Consider the following 13,240-nt stretch of genomic DNA (forward strand, 5'->3'; position numbering starts at 1 on the left):
TACTATGTAAGAAGGAGAAAGTTGGGTCTCAGGTGATTAAGAAGGAATTGAGGAAAGCAAAAAGTCCAATTGAACTCACTCTTGCTTTTTTAGAATCATTTCAGACACTTAGTTCATTGCCTATGCCAAAGAGAAGGAAATATTCTTGGATAGGTACAAATGAAAGTTAGCATGCTGAAATACTAGCTACCAATTATGTGTCTCCTACCATGTGCTAGCTATGTACTAGGGGCCTTTATTATAGTTAATCCTCCATTACACAAGGGAGAAATCCTTGCCCCTGTGTTTAGAGGTAGAAACTGTGGGTTAGAGGCATTAAGTACCTTTCCCAGTGTCCCACAAGGAGCATCCACTTATGGTTATACAAGTTGTGCATGTGTGCATTTCACAACTCTGGGGAGGTGCCATGTACCTCAGAGTCACTGTAGATTTGCAGAATTATTAGGACAATGTGCCAGCAGAAGGCAGCAAAATATCTTGAGGAAGAGATTCCTTTTTCTAATTCACACAAAGTTGTCATGTTGGATAGTGGTTGGGTCGGCCCCATAATTAGTAAAGTCCCAGCTGTGCCTCAAACCCAAACCAATATAACTTACTAAGAACAGAAATATAGAATAGGAAGTAGAACGGACCTACTAGTCTAGTTCAGGGTTTAGTTCAGAATCTCACAGCCTCCATATGATTGACATTTGGGACTACATAACTGTTTGTAGTGGAAGCTGCCCTGTGCATTGTGGTATGCTTAGCAGTATCCCTGGCCTCTACTCACCTGATGCAAGTAGCAGCAACTTCCCATCCCCATCCTAGCTGACACAACCAAAAGTGTCTCTAGACATTGCCAAATATCCTGTGGGGTGGGAGAGGGGGCAAAATCACCCTGGTTGAGAGCACTTGGTAGCTTTATAACTCACTGACCACATATTCTTGGAGAAATCTATTAACCTTCCTAAGCCTGAGTTGTCTTATCTGAACTTTGGGAATACAATTCTTCAACTGACACTGCACAATAGTTCATAAGACTAATTATTATAAGGAATATGAAAATATGCTGGTAACAGCAAAGTTGTACAGGGAAGTGGGAGATTCCAAGGGTCTCTAGACAGTCTTGACCTAAACCTTGAATCAAAATGAAAGATTAGTAACCAAAAATTAAAGCTTCAGGGAAAATATGAGGAAAGCATTGCTTCTGTGAAATGGTTATGAGTTACAGGAAAGCAGGTAGCCCACACAGTCATCTTGGATTGGAGTAAGGCTACAGTGTGGGAAAGTACTGATGAGGTATAAGGGGGAATTGGGCTATGTTCATAGAGTAGTGAATACCTTTGTAAGGAGGGAGGTAATTGATTCTTTTAAGACCTGACAGAATCTTTGGATTCCACTTAGGTGTTATAATCCTTGTTGTAGATTGGTTAGAAGCAGGGACAGAGTGAGTTAAGAAGCTTTTGTATGAACAGCAATACAGAAAACAGCAATTTGCATTATGAATGTTTCCATGTAAGAATGGCCTTGGTATTTGAACCACATACATCCTGGGCACCTACCCTGAGTTCCTCTAAACCACTGAGTGTTGTTCAGAAATTTTCTAATTACTGTTCCTGAGATGCTGTGGCATCTAGGAGGTGGAGGCCATGAGGACATGAGGCAAATATAGAATCAGGGAATGCAGTACAGTCACTGCAGAAGTCCAGAGAAAAAGTGATGAACATGGGCCAGAAAAGTTAGGAATGGCTTCATGGAGGAGAGTGAATTTAAACTACACTTCAAAGGGTATGTAGGAACTGAGTAAAGGGTGTGTAGGGATTGAATAAACAGACCACGTAAGCACTGCATAGAGATGGGAGTTAGCTAAAAACCCCTTCTGGTAGAAGTTAAGAGTAGAGGGAGAGGAACAAGAGAGAGTTCCTTTGTTTATTATTTTTTCAGTTGTTTTGACAGCAGCTGGTAGAGAATACAGAAAGAGCAGAGTGGAGTGAGGCAAAAATTAAATTGTGAAATATGGTCAAGAAACAAAGCCGTTTTCAGCTTTTTGTCTTACCTGTTTATTAATTTGTGTTATCTATTTACTGGGTAGTTGTTACGGATTGGAACGTAGAAAACTGAACCAGAGAGTCAAAAAGCTTGGTGGCTCACACGGGCTCCGCCAGCACCTTGCTACAGGACCTTGTATTTATAGGGTAGAGGAAGAGGAGGGGAAACAGAGTTGGGTTGGGGGGAGGCCTGAGCTTCCTCCTTTATAAAATGAACATAATATTTCCTTTCTAATGGGTGCTTAAAATTCAATGCACCATTAACTAATAGGATCTTAAAGATGTCTAAAAGAAGGGCATGAGAAAAATTGTTGACTAGTTAGTCAGTGCTTTTCTTGGGTAAAATAGTGGTATTTTATCAAATAGCATTGTTTTTCTATCTTGTGTTTGTTTGTTTTATTCCATTTTGTCTAGTTTGCTATTTGCTTTGCTCCTTAGGGGAAAAAATAAATTCCCAAAGTATGAAAGATTTAATTTCTTCTAGAAAGAATATTGCAGGAACATAATTGAAACCTCTTGAGCAGTGGTTTTCCAGGTTGTCCAAGAACCCTCTGGCATTGCATGGAAAATGTGGTGTGAATATACACTTTTTTGGTGAGAGAGTTTGAAGCTGGCCTTTAGTTTTCAAAGAGTCTATGAGGCAAATAGAGAAGTTACTAACTGCCAAAGTAGAGCCAGGATTGCTGACCTTTGAGGAGGTACATGCCTCCAGGAAATGGGAGGCTGGCTTTGGAACTGTAGCAGGATCAGTGCCGTGCTCTTCTCACCCCAGCCCAGCCCTGCTTTGAGGCCACTGTTTCATTTCCCCGTGCTGTGACAGGGTCGGCCACTCAAGTGTGAGCAGTGGGAGGTTAGGGTGGTGATGAAGAGCATGGGGCTTCCTGGAGCCAAGCCACCAGCTTCGCTTCCAGGCTCCACCATCTCCTGGCTGCGGGCTCCCGGTGTCACATCCCCGTCTGAAAAAGGGCAGAAGCAGCAGCTGCTTCACGAGCTTCTAGTGAGAAGATTGAAAAAGCCTGTGGAAAGCCCCCAGCCCAGTGACTGTACATGCTAAACTTTTTGTAAGGGTAATCTCTTCGTATTAGGATTAGAAGTGACCTAGGATACTTATTTAGTTGAGATAAAATTTTTCCTTGAATTGGCTGGCTAATAATGAAATAATGAACTGAACCCAAGTGCACATTATATAAACAGTATACATGCTGAGACATGGGGAGCAAGGGTGGAAGCTGTCATGAACAAGTCTCCAATTAAAAACACAGTAAAATAAAAACAAAACAAAACAAAACAGTGTTAACAAACCACAGCAGCATGGTCTGCAGCTGGAATCTATGTGCAATTTTACAGACAGACTGTGTTGCTTTCCCAGAATAGCAACAGGAGAAGGAGAGAGCGGAAACAGAGTTCTGGACTGTCCTTGTACTAAACATTCTTTTAAAGAAAACAAAATCTGAGAGACAACTAGAAGACAGCCACTGCACAGGACAAGGCTCTCACCAGACACGGGATCGCCTGGCCCCCGATAGACTTCCCGGCCTCCAGAACTACGAGAAATAAGTTTATGTGGTTTAAGCCAAAAGAAAAAACTCAAAATCTTTTATTTGTTAATATTTTAAAAACTCGAAAGCTCTGATATTACTTTAACAGGGAAAGGAAAGTTCTAGAGGGATGAATTGGAAAATGGCACATATTTAATTCTATCCTTAGCCATGAATTTGCAGGAAGGGAAATGAAAAACAAAATGAAAACTTGTAAAGTTTTATATCAATGAAGTAAAACAAAGAAAAAAAATAACTGAACAGTCATATGTAAGGGGCACTTTCTTAAAAATGCCCAGTATTTACTACATGAAATCATTTTACTTGGCGGCCAACATGAAAACAGCCTCTCTTTCTAAAAATAATGCCCCTCATGTTCCACCCTGGGATTGCAGGGCCTGTGGCCACCACTTCAAGGCTCCACAGGAGGAGACTGGGACTTGGGAGGCTTTGTCTTGGCTGTGAGCCAGGACTCCTGAATTCTACACTGCACGCCCAGGTGCCTCTCAGAAACCATGCAGATCCCCACCAAGCAGCCACATTTCCTGTACTCATCCAAGAATTACTGCATTTTCAGTATCAATAAGAGAAATAAAAAATTTCCTAGGCCAGTGGTTGTCAACCAAGGGCAATTTTGCCCCACAAAGGACATGTGGCAGTGACTCTTACCTGGCCCTTGCCTGCCTTTCTTTCAGAACCCTCTGCCTCGTTGAGCTTTCTGGGGTGCCTTGAGGTATTTTACATGTTCCTGTCTTGCATATGGTGTTCTGACCACTGTGAAATTGCCTTCTGTCCCAGCTCCTCCACTTTTCAGCCTAGCAAACTCTATTCTCTCAAGGTTCTGTGCAAATAGTGTCACCTCTTTGGAGTGTCCCTGGGGCCTCCACAATTGATAGCTTCATACTTTGTACTCACTACTTATCATTTGTAAGTCTCTTTTCCCTCTAGAATGTGGACTTTTAAAATAAGGACTGTGTTGTGATCATTGTTGGAAATTTTTTTAATTAGAATTCATGAAAAATGCCTAGCCTATGGTAGGTACTGAGTGGATGGATTAATGGAGAGATGATAGATTGTTGGATGAAGGGACAGATAGAAGGATGGATGGGTGGATGGATGGTTGGATGGATTAGATAAATGGATGGATGGGTATCAATATTTTTAAAGAGCAGACAGGATAGAAATTTCATATAATATCAGTTTCACAATAAATAACTTAGAGTTGCAAAATTTTACTCAATATGCAATGAAATAGTCACTGTGCTGTGAGCTTCAATTCAAGATATGAAACAAAAGGAAAATGATGGTACCTCTCATGGATTCTGCCAGAGATGATGTAGTCCTTGCAGAAAAAAAACTAAAGGAAAAGGTTCCATTGATGATTGAACCACTCAGCATTTTGAAAAGCAAAAATAACAACAGTTCTTGTATTTCCTGTTCCTATAGGTTACTGGGAACAAAATGACATCTCTAAACTTGGCCACCATATTTGGACCCAACCTGCTGCACAAGCAGAAATCATCAGACAAAGAATTCTCGGTCCAGAGTTCGGCCCGAGCTGAAGAAAGCACAGCCATCATTGCTGTGGTGCAGAAAATGATTGAAAATTATGAGGCCCTGTTCATGGTAGGTGGCCCTTTTTGGCAGGGCATCCTAGTAAACTGCCTATTGATTGTGTCTTGGTGGCGCAATGAAACTCACCCCACCTTCTGGTCTATAGTGCTGGTCATTGAATTCATAGAAAGGCATGCAGTTTCAGTAGGAATAGAAATTTACAACCTATGATATTATTGTAAGCGTGTGATTCCATGTTTAAACAAACATTCAAATTATAAATTTCATTTTGTTGTACCCTGAACAATGGTCACATTTTGGAGTTATTTAATTATGCATATAGCAGTATCCTTGCTCAAAATATTGATAAAATCATTCTCTTTGGAATTATATATGGCCTTCATGAATTTATATAGTCATAACCATCAGATACAACAGGCATCTCTTCCAAGGTCAATATTGACATTTTACCTCCTCCATGAAGCTTCACCTATCTTTTCTGTGACCTTCTCATGCCACTTACCCATGTCATTTCTCTGTCCCTTGAACCCCATTACTCTTCTTATTGATGTTTATCTTAACATTGTGCTACAGTAATTTTTTACTATTTTCCTGAGTAGATTATAAACACATTTAACACACAGGCTGTGCCCTTCTTATCTCCTCTCCGTATCCTCTGTACACTTTTGGAAGGCCCTTCATCTGGCAGGCACTCAATAAATATTTTTTTGATTTGTATTGAATTACCAGTTCCTGTTTTCCTTCAAAAAACTGCATTGCTTGCTCCAACTTCCCTTGAAACATTAGAACAAATGCCAACTCTCTTCTATTTCTGTTTGCCACTCATATTGCTTATCAAATGTTACAGAAATTTTCTCTGTTTCTTCTCCCATTTTTCTTGTCAATGTGCAAACACCATAAATCTTACCTATTCCACTAGAGCCTTTTGTGTCTCTTCAAACAAGTGTGCTAGTCTCCTCCTTTCAATCTCCTCAGTGTTTTCTCTATATTTTTCAAATGCCTTGCATTAGATTTATTTTCATGCTTTTTCCTATACCAATTATTTTTTGTAAATTTGAGAGCCAGTGATTTAAAATCTTTGCTCTCTGTGTCTTACCTATGTGATTGTGACCAAGTAATTCAATACTTAATAAGCATCAATTTCAGTTTTATGAAATGGGAAAAATAAAAATATGACCTATTTCCCAGGGTAGTTCTCAAAATCATTTGATTTGTGAAAGTATTCTGCAAACTATAAAATTCTATGCAACTGTTAATTAATAATTATATTAGTTGGGCAACACGAGCTGGCTCAAATCTCAGTATACAACAGACATACATATTTTGTTGACATAGTTTAATCAGATGTTTGGTTGACAGCCTTACAGGTGGTGATTTAGACACCAAGCTCCTTGCATCTTGAGACACTGCAGTCCTCTGAGATTTATGGGCCAAACCTAGAAGGGCCGTCCATCACACCCACTCAAATCTCATTGGCCAGAACTCAGCCATAAGCCATATTTAACTGCAAGGGAGGCTGGGAAGTGTATTCCTGCTAGATGTCCAGGAGGCACAGAAAATGGATTTATCACAGCGAAAAATTCACTGAGGAAGAAGAGTGTCTTTCTCCTCTTTGAGTCTCTGAAACACTGTTCCTATGTTTCACACAGTAAGCTCTCAAAAAATGTGGAATTTGTCATTGATTCTATATAAATTTCACACGTAAGCCAAAATCCTCATAATTAAGTACATATTTGGATGAATCAAATGACTGAACTTATCAACATTTTCATCAAGTTTCAAGTCACATGTCTTTTTGCCAAGTAGTCTTGGTATTACTTCATACTCCCTGGATTTTTTTAAACAAAATAATACCTTAATTCTATTCAATCTTAATACCTTAATTCATCAATCTTAATTCTATTCTCTAAATTATGTATTCTGAGAAAAGTTCTCTATATGAAAGCACTAATCACCAGGCATTTCTTCACCTCAGATACTAAAAAAAATAGTTGCCACCATTTTAATTGTGCTATTCCTCCCCTTCCCATTTCCTGCCGCCTGGGCTACTGAAAACAGAAGAAAAACATCAGTTTTCCACCTCTTCCAACATTTTCCAAATCTGATCTTTTCCCCTCTTGATAGAAATTGATGTCAAGACTCTCCTGGGTAAAAGCTCCTATTCTGGTTCCCCAGTTGTGGTCTTTACTTCTCAGCGAGGCCTTTTTCTGACCACCTTTTCTAAAATACAGCCCCACCCACCAACTGCACACTTCCTCACTTCCTATTTCTTTTCCATGCTTTTACTCCTTAGCACTCACCACCACTAATACAGGGTTTTACTAATTTATCTTGTTTGTTGAGTGTTTGCCACTGAAATGTAAACTTCATGACAGGATGACTTTTTGTTATTTTCCATCTGCTTTCTTTACTGCATCACATCTGTGCCTGGCATCTGGTAGAAAAGAGAAATATTACTTGAATTAATAAGTGACTCAATGGTAGTTTTGTGACATATGATTTTCATATTACTAAACTTTACTCCTTATACATATGAAAAGCTTTGAGCAGGTAGGAATTAAGAATAGCTTTCTCAGAATAAATTAACCATTAACATAAGCATTCTTGACCTCCTTAGACAGATTATGGGAATTACATATTGAGAAAAATGACAGTGGGGTGGCAGGGGTGATGGAACAAAGATACCAAGCGGGGGTCAGTAAAAAGAAAACTGACTCTGGAACCAGAAAAATTTGCTATAGTCTTGTCTTTGCTCTACATTACCTTTGTGACCTCGTCTTCTCAGATTTCTGTTTCTTTAGTTATCAGAGGACTGGGTTAGAATAAATGATTAACCAAGATCTCGTTTAGTTCTAGAATCTGCATGATTCTGTGCCCTAGCACTGACTTCACCTCTTTTATTTCCATAAAGCACACAAGAAAATTAAGCTCATCACTTGGTAGATTTTCTTGGCATATTTGGTATTTCAGAATCCAGTTGGTTATACCAAAGCTGATGGCTAGTGTGGGTGGACAAAAATTTAATGATATATAGAGCTGTTTCATTTTGTTTTGTTTTTAAGAAACTTTCAGAATTAGTATAGTGATTCCAAACAAGGAAGAATAAAGCTAGACAGAACCTGATAGTTAAAGGTAGTTAGCAGTGTGCAGTTTCACAGTCCTTGGAAGGGTTTATGAGATCAGAAAGAGAGGCATTGCTTCCCACTGGCATTAGAAAGGAAGATTTATTAAAAAGGTGGTTGTGAGTTTGTCCTTGAAGGCAGAATGCACCCTGGAGGCAGCAATTCCACAGAACTGATGGAAGGGATATAAAAACCCACAGAGGTCTGGCAGAGATCCAAAGTTTGTTCTTAGTGTTAATAATGTCCTTCATTTCCTGATGCCTCTCCCAAGGGTCCAGTATCTAAGTTAATTGGAAATGGCAGAAAAGAACCTGACTGTCCCATAATACAGAAGAGGTGCCTAGATTCAGAGGCTGACACACTGTTCAAAAGCCTGACCAGGACAGTCTTTTGCACCAATTGTTTGCTTTTCAGGCACTGTGTTGGAAACCCTAGAGCTAATCATGATAACAGCCATCTTGAGCACTCTATTGAATAGCAACTACCAAAGCAGTAGATTGTAATAGTGGTTCTCAAACTTGAGCATACAGCAGAATCACAAGGAAATTTGTCAGACATTCAGATTCCTGGACCAAACTCCAGAGAATCAGATTGAATAGCACTGCGGTGAGGCCCAGGAACCTGCACTTCCTCATGAATGCCTCCAGGGCATTCTGGTACTTTTGTCACCACGCCTTGGGAAACCATATCTTGGGAAACACCCACAACGGTGGGAAAACTGAGCTTTGGAGTGAGCTACTAGAATTCAAGTCCCTGCTCAGCCATATATTTGCTATGTGATCATGGCTCCATGCTTAACTTTCCTACGCCTTCATTTTCCTGTTGTAAAAAGAGAGAGATGGAGTTAACCTACTTTATTGTATTATTTTGAGAATTAGAAATGACATTTTAAGGCACTTTGGACAAGAATTGACATATACTAGGCACTCAAAAAAGAAGGTCGCTGCTATTGCTGTATTACATTGATAAGATGTCTGCCCTGTCAAAGCAGGTGTTGTTACCAGACTAAAGGAGTCCATTTCCCTGTGCGCATCAGAGCCCAATAAGATACAGACAGGAGCTTGCAGCAAAGAAAGTAGGGGTTTAATATTAGGAAGTGATCCACGCCCAGAGTCACAGGTAGCTAATGTTCAAAGACCTGGCTTCCTGATGGCTTCCAGGGGATGGGTTCTATAGGGGGAAATCCTTAATCTTGGTCACTAAGGGAGTTGGGTCATGATCAGGGTCATGGTCTCTACTGATTGGTCGGTGCTAAGATAGTTGATCAGTGCATCTGGTCTTGATGTCAGCCATGGTGCCGCTTGGTCTGGTTTTGCTGCTTTTCTGGGCCTGGAGCTGAAACACAACTGAGGCCTAGATGTTATCTCTAGTTTGACTGAAACCCTGTCTTTGGGGTCAACAGACCTGAGGCTTTGTTCCTAAGAGTATTTGATGCCGACCAGGACCTCATTGTCCTGAGCGCTCAATGATTAAGGGAGTAGACATGCAAGGGAGAAGACAACAGGTGAGTCAGGGGCTGGAAGAGGCCAGTTTGAATCAAAAGGAAAGAAAGAAGCAAAGGTCATATTGAAGAAATGAAGTTACAGTGTCTCCTTTGCAAGGAAGCACACCCTGACCGCTCTGTATAACAGTGTGACCTACATTTTGTTGTTTGTTTGTTTTTGATTCAGTGTCTATACTCCTTAGATTCCTTTACCTTTAAATCCAGACCCTCCATTTCTAATATCAACAACAATTTAAAAACTGGATAACATAAAATGATCCTCTCTGGGAACACTGGGAATAAAAGAGAAGGATTATGCATGCATATCTAGAAGTGGCCACTGGTATCATCATAAGACAGAAAAGCATTCACTGACCCCATCATTAATACATTAATTGGTCTGGAAGTTGTTGCTTCTGTAACTGATACTGGGAATCCCAGAGAAAACTCATCATTGCTCTTGGAATTAATAGGAGCTTCAGAGCAGAGTGGAGAAAACTGTCAGCTCATTCCAAGGGTTGATACCATACAATTCCTACTAGGGCTTCTTTTTTGGAGAGAGGGAAACGAGAAGGCACCACCCCTGTGGGCTGATGAAAAGTCCCGAGTGCAGTGGAGACGTGGGAACGCCAGTGAATTCCCACCCTCCTGCTTCATCAGCCTGAGTCGGGGACAAGCACAGCGCACGTGGGAAATTTCAAATGAGAACTACTGGGAAAAAGGGTCAGAGGCCAAGACGAGGATTCCAGGCTCCAAAGCCAAGCTTTGCTTTGTGTTGTCTTCATTCCCCAATGCAAATTGCATTTTCTTAAAACCTTGTTTGCATGCCAAGTCAAAGGAGCAGGCAGTAATCCAGGTCATCAAACAAGAAACCACCCCCCTCAACATATCCAGATAATGAAATAGGATTTCCATGTCCTGTTTTATATAACCACTGTTTTTTAAATAATCACTGTTTATGTGCTAGGGATTGGCTACTCCTTATGTACATCACCAGCTTATCTAAATTTCACCACCATCTCAGGAAGAGTAAGCCAACATCTTTTGCCCGAGTGATGTAGCAACTAAGTGAATGATCTCTACAGCATGTTGCTCCCCACAAAGAAGACAGGTACTTCAATGTGGCACCTCAGATACAGAGTTCATCTGCAGGGAAGAAAAAGAATATTTTAACCAGCTTGAAAGGTGGGAGCAAAGGAGACATCTCATGGTATTAATCCCCCTGGACTGTTCATAACACTGACCTGCCTGATGTTCAGGCCAGCACATGGCTGCAAGGGGCAGTACATGTTCCTGCAAGAGCCTGCTCACCTTGTCGCAGTCTGCAGTGACAGGCAGCACGCACAGGTGGAGAGAAGCAGACGCATATTGTACCAGAGATGTGTCTACTTCCTTTAACCTATTGCCGTGGAGCAAAGGCTGCGAATCTTTCTTCTTCCTTCCTTGAGTCATCTCCCAACACAGCTCCGTGAGTCCTGGGCTCTTCGGTTAGTTTTGTTCACTAGTGTGTCTCAGCTGCCATACACTGCCTGGCATCTACCAGGCACTTGAGGAAAATGTGTTAAACTTAATGAATTCTGACCCTCCAGATGCATCCAGACACCATACGGAATATTAAGCCATCCTCCACAACAGAGCCACACAAAAGCTTCCAGGCTGGGCCTGCCCATGTTTCAGCTTTTGCTCCCATAAACAGCCGAACTGATTTCTTTCACTTTAAAGAAAGTTTAAGTTTTTTAACTAAAAAAATGACATCATGACTTCCAGTGATATTTACTTTTTCAGGGGAGTGTTAAAGTTTTAAATGCCAAAGCATCCTTCTTGGTCCAGAACAAAGTACTGGATTGGCATGGAGCATCCAGTGGCAAGTATAGTAGGGCTGGGTCCTGAGAATTGCTCTCAGAGATGCCCTTAATGGTTTGTTATAGTGACTTAGCAAATGGAGAAAGCTCGAATGGTTTTTCCCTCTCTGTGGTTTATGGAATAAACTACATCATAGCAGTTATACCCTAGGCAGTCATTCAAGGTTTCATTTCTAATGTGATAGGGTGGATTTTAATTGTGACGGTTTTATTCCTTCATATGTACAGTGTTTACATTTTTTCTCTGAAGCAGGAGAGTCCAAAGTTCTTTTGACTTTTGAAATAGCATTAAGCTTTGAAGGAACACATGAAAATCTAAGTTGTTGAGTCTCCAGATAAACACAGCCATAAATGGTACCATTAGAAATTATCTAAAGTTACTCAATGGTTGACTAAAACCCAGTAGAGATCTTGTTTTGAAGCAGGCTAGGTTTTGTTTTTCCATTCGAACATGCAGAATTAGTTTATTTAAAAGGAGTAATGTGTTTTTCACAATCCCACTCCTTAGTTTTCATTTTGCTATATACAAAATCCCAGAAGGAAAAAAAAAAATCTGAGTCACACTTTTCATTTTTAGAGTTTTTGTATTGATGGAAATAATAGTTTAAGAACCTATAAAAATTTTCTGATGATCCTCAGTTGGGAAAGGAAATATATTTTCCTACTCTAGAGACTGATAGCAAGGACATTTTGCTAGAGCATGACATTGGTACTACTTATAAGCAAAAAGAAGCATGTAGGCAAAGGTAACAGAAGCAGTGTACACCATGAAGAACAATAATCCTGAGTTATTTTTTATTATTATTTATAGCCATTTCCACAACATTTATTAAGCATCCATTGGGTAGAAAATACCACCATTGCCTGTTCTGAAAGAGCATAATATTGATTAAGTAAGTGGGTGAAGGGTCATGAACATGCAGGAAGGAACTTGAGGAGAGAAAAGAGTAGAGAGGCAAAGAGGGGAAAGAAGATGCATTATTTAGGAAGCACTTAACTGCGCGGAGGAGAAAAATCAACTTCAGGTGACTGGAAACATCAGGCTTTATTATTTTGCATAATCAGAAGCCTAGGGAAACACAGTTTTAGCAGCACACTCATACTCCTATTCTCTCTGCTCTTTCATCTTCAGCTGCAAGGTACTGCCGTTACTTCCAGCATCTCTTGATATTTCCTCTCTTGCATCTCTTTGCAATATGGAGGAGAACCTTTTCCAGAATCTCAGAGATCCCCCTTGGGGTACTTTGATCAGGATTGGCACACATAATCTTGCCCTAGCTGCAAAGGAGGCTAGCTGACAGTAAACTACAACCTTAAGAGCCTGTGCCAGTTCCAGGTAGACAAGTCAGATAATACCAGCCTTCAGGAAATTTACCTTCCAATGTTGTGATCAACCCAAATACTTGAGGTCTGATGGAAAAGAAGGAACCAGAGGGGAGAAGCTACATAGAGTCTGGCTTTAAGACCATTGCAGCTGAGGGGCCAAGAGGTCACAAACTGTAATTCTAGAAATTCAGGGGGAAGTCAGGAACAGGGACATATGAAGAGGAACTCCTGTAACCTAGTTACCAACCAGAAGTGTTAAGCAAAAGAGAAGAGAGTGGTGCTTCTCTGCAAGCATACAGGCCAGGAG

The 13,240-nt window shown here is 40.5% G+C and overlaps 1 protein-coding gene across 1 annotated transcript in view; it reads left to right on the plus strand.

The window, feature by feature from the left end:
• The window catches only part of ARHGAP6 (Rho GTPase activating protein 6), a 423,350-nt gene that overhangs the window by 387,460 nt on the left and 22,650 nt on the right, over positions 1 to 13,240 (plus strand). The window contains exon 9 of the mRNA XM_016211638.2: positions 5,012 to 5,191. Within this exon, the coding sequence (XP_016067124.2) occupies positions 5,012 to 5,191 (180 nt within the window). The remainder of the gene's footprint in view (positions 1 to 5,011; positions 5,192 to 13,240) is intronic.

This window comes from Miniopterus natalensis, chromosome X (assembly GCF_054644295.1).
Source record: "Miniopterus natalensis isolate mMinNat1 chromosome X, mMinNat1.hap1, whole genome shotgun sequence".
NCBI classification, from domain to species: domain Eukaryota; kingdom Metazoa; phylum Chordata; class Mammalia; order Chiroptera; family Miniopteridae; genus Miniopterus; species Miniopterus natalensis.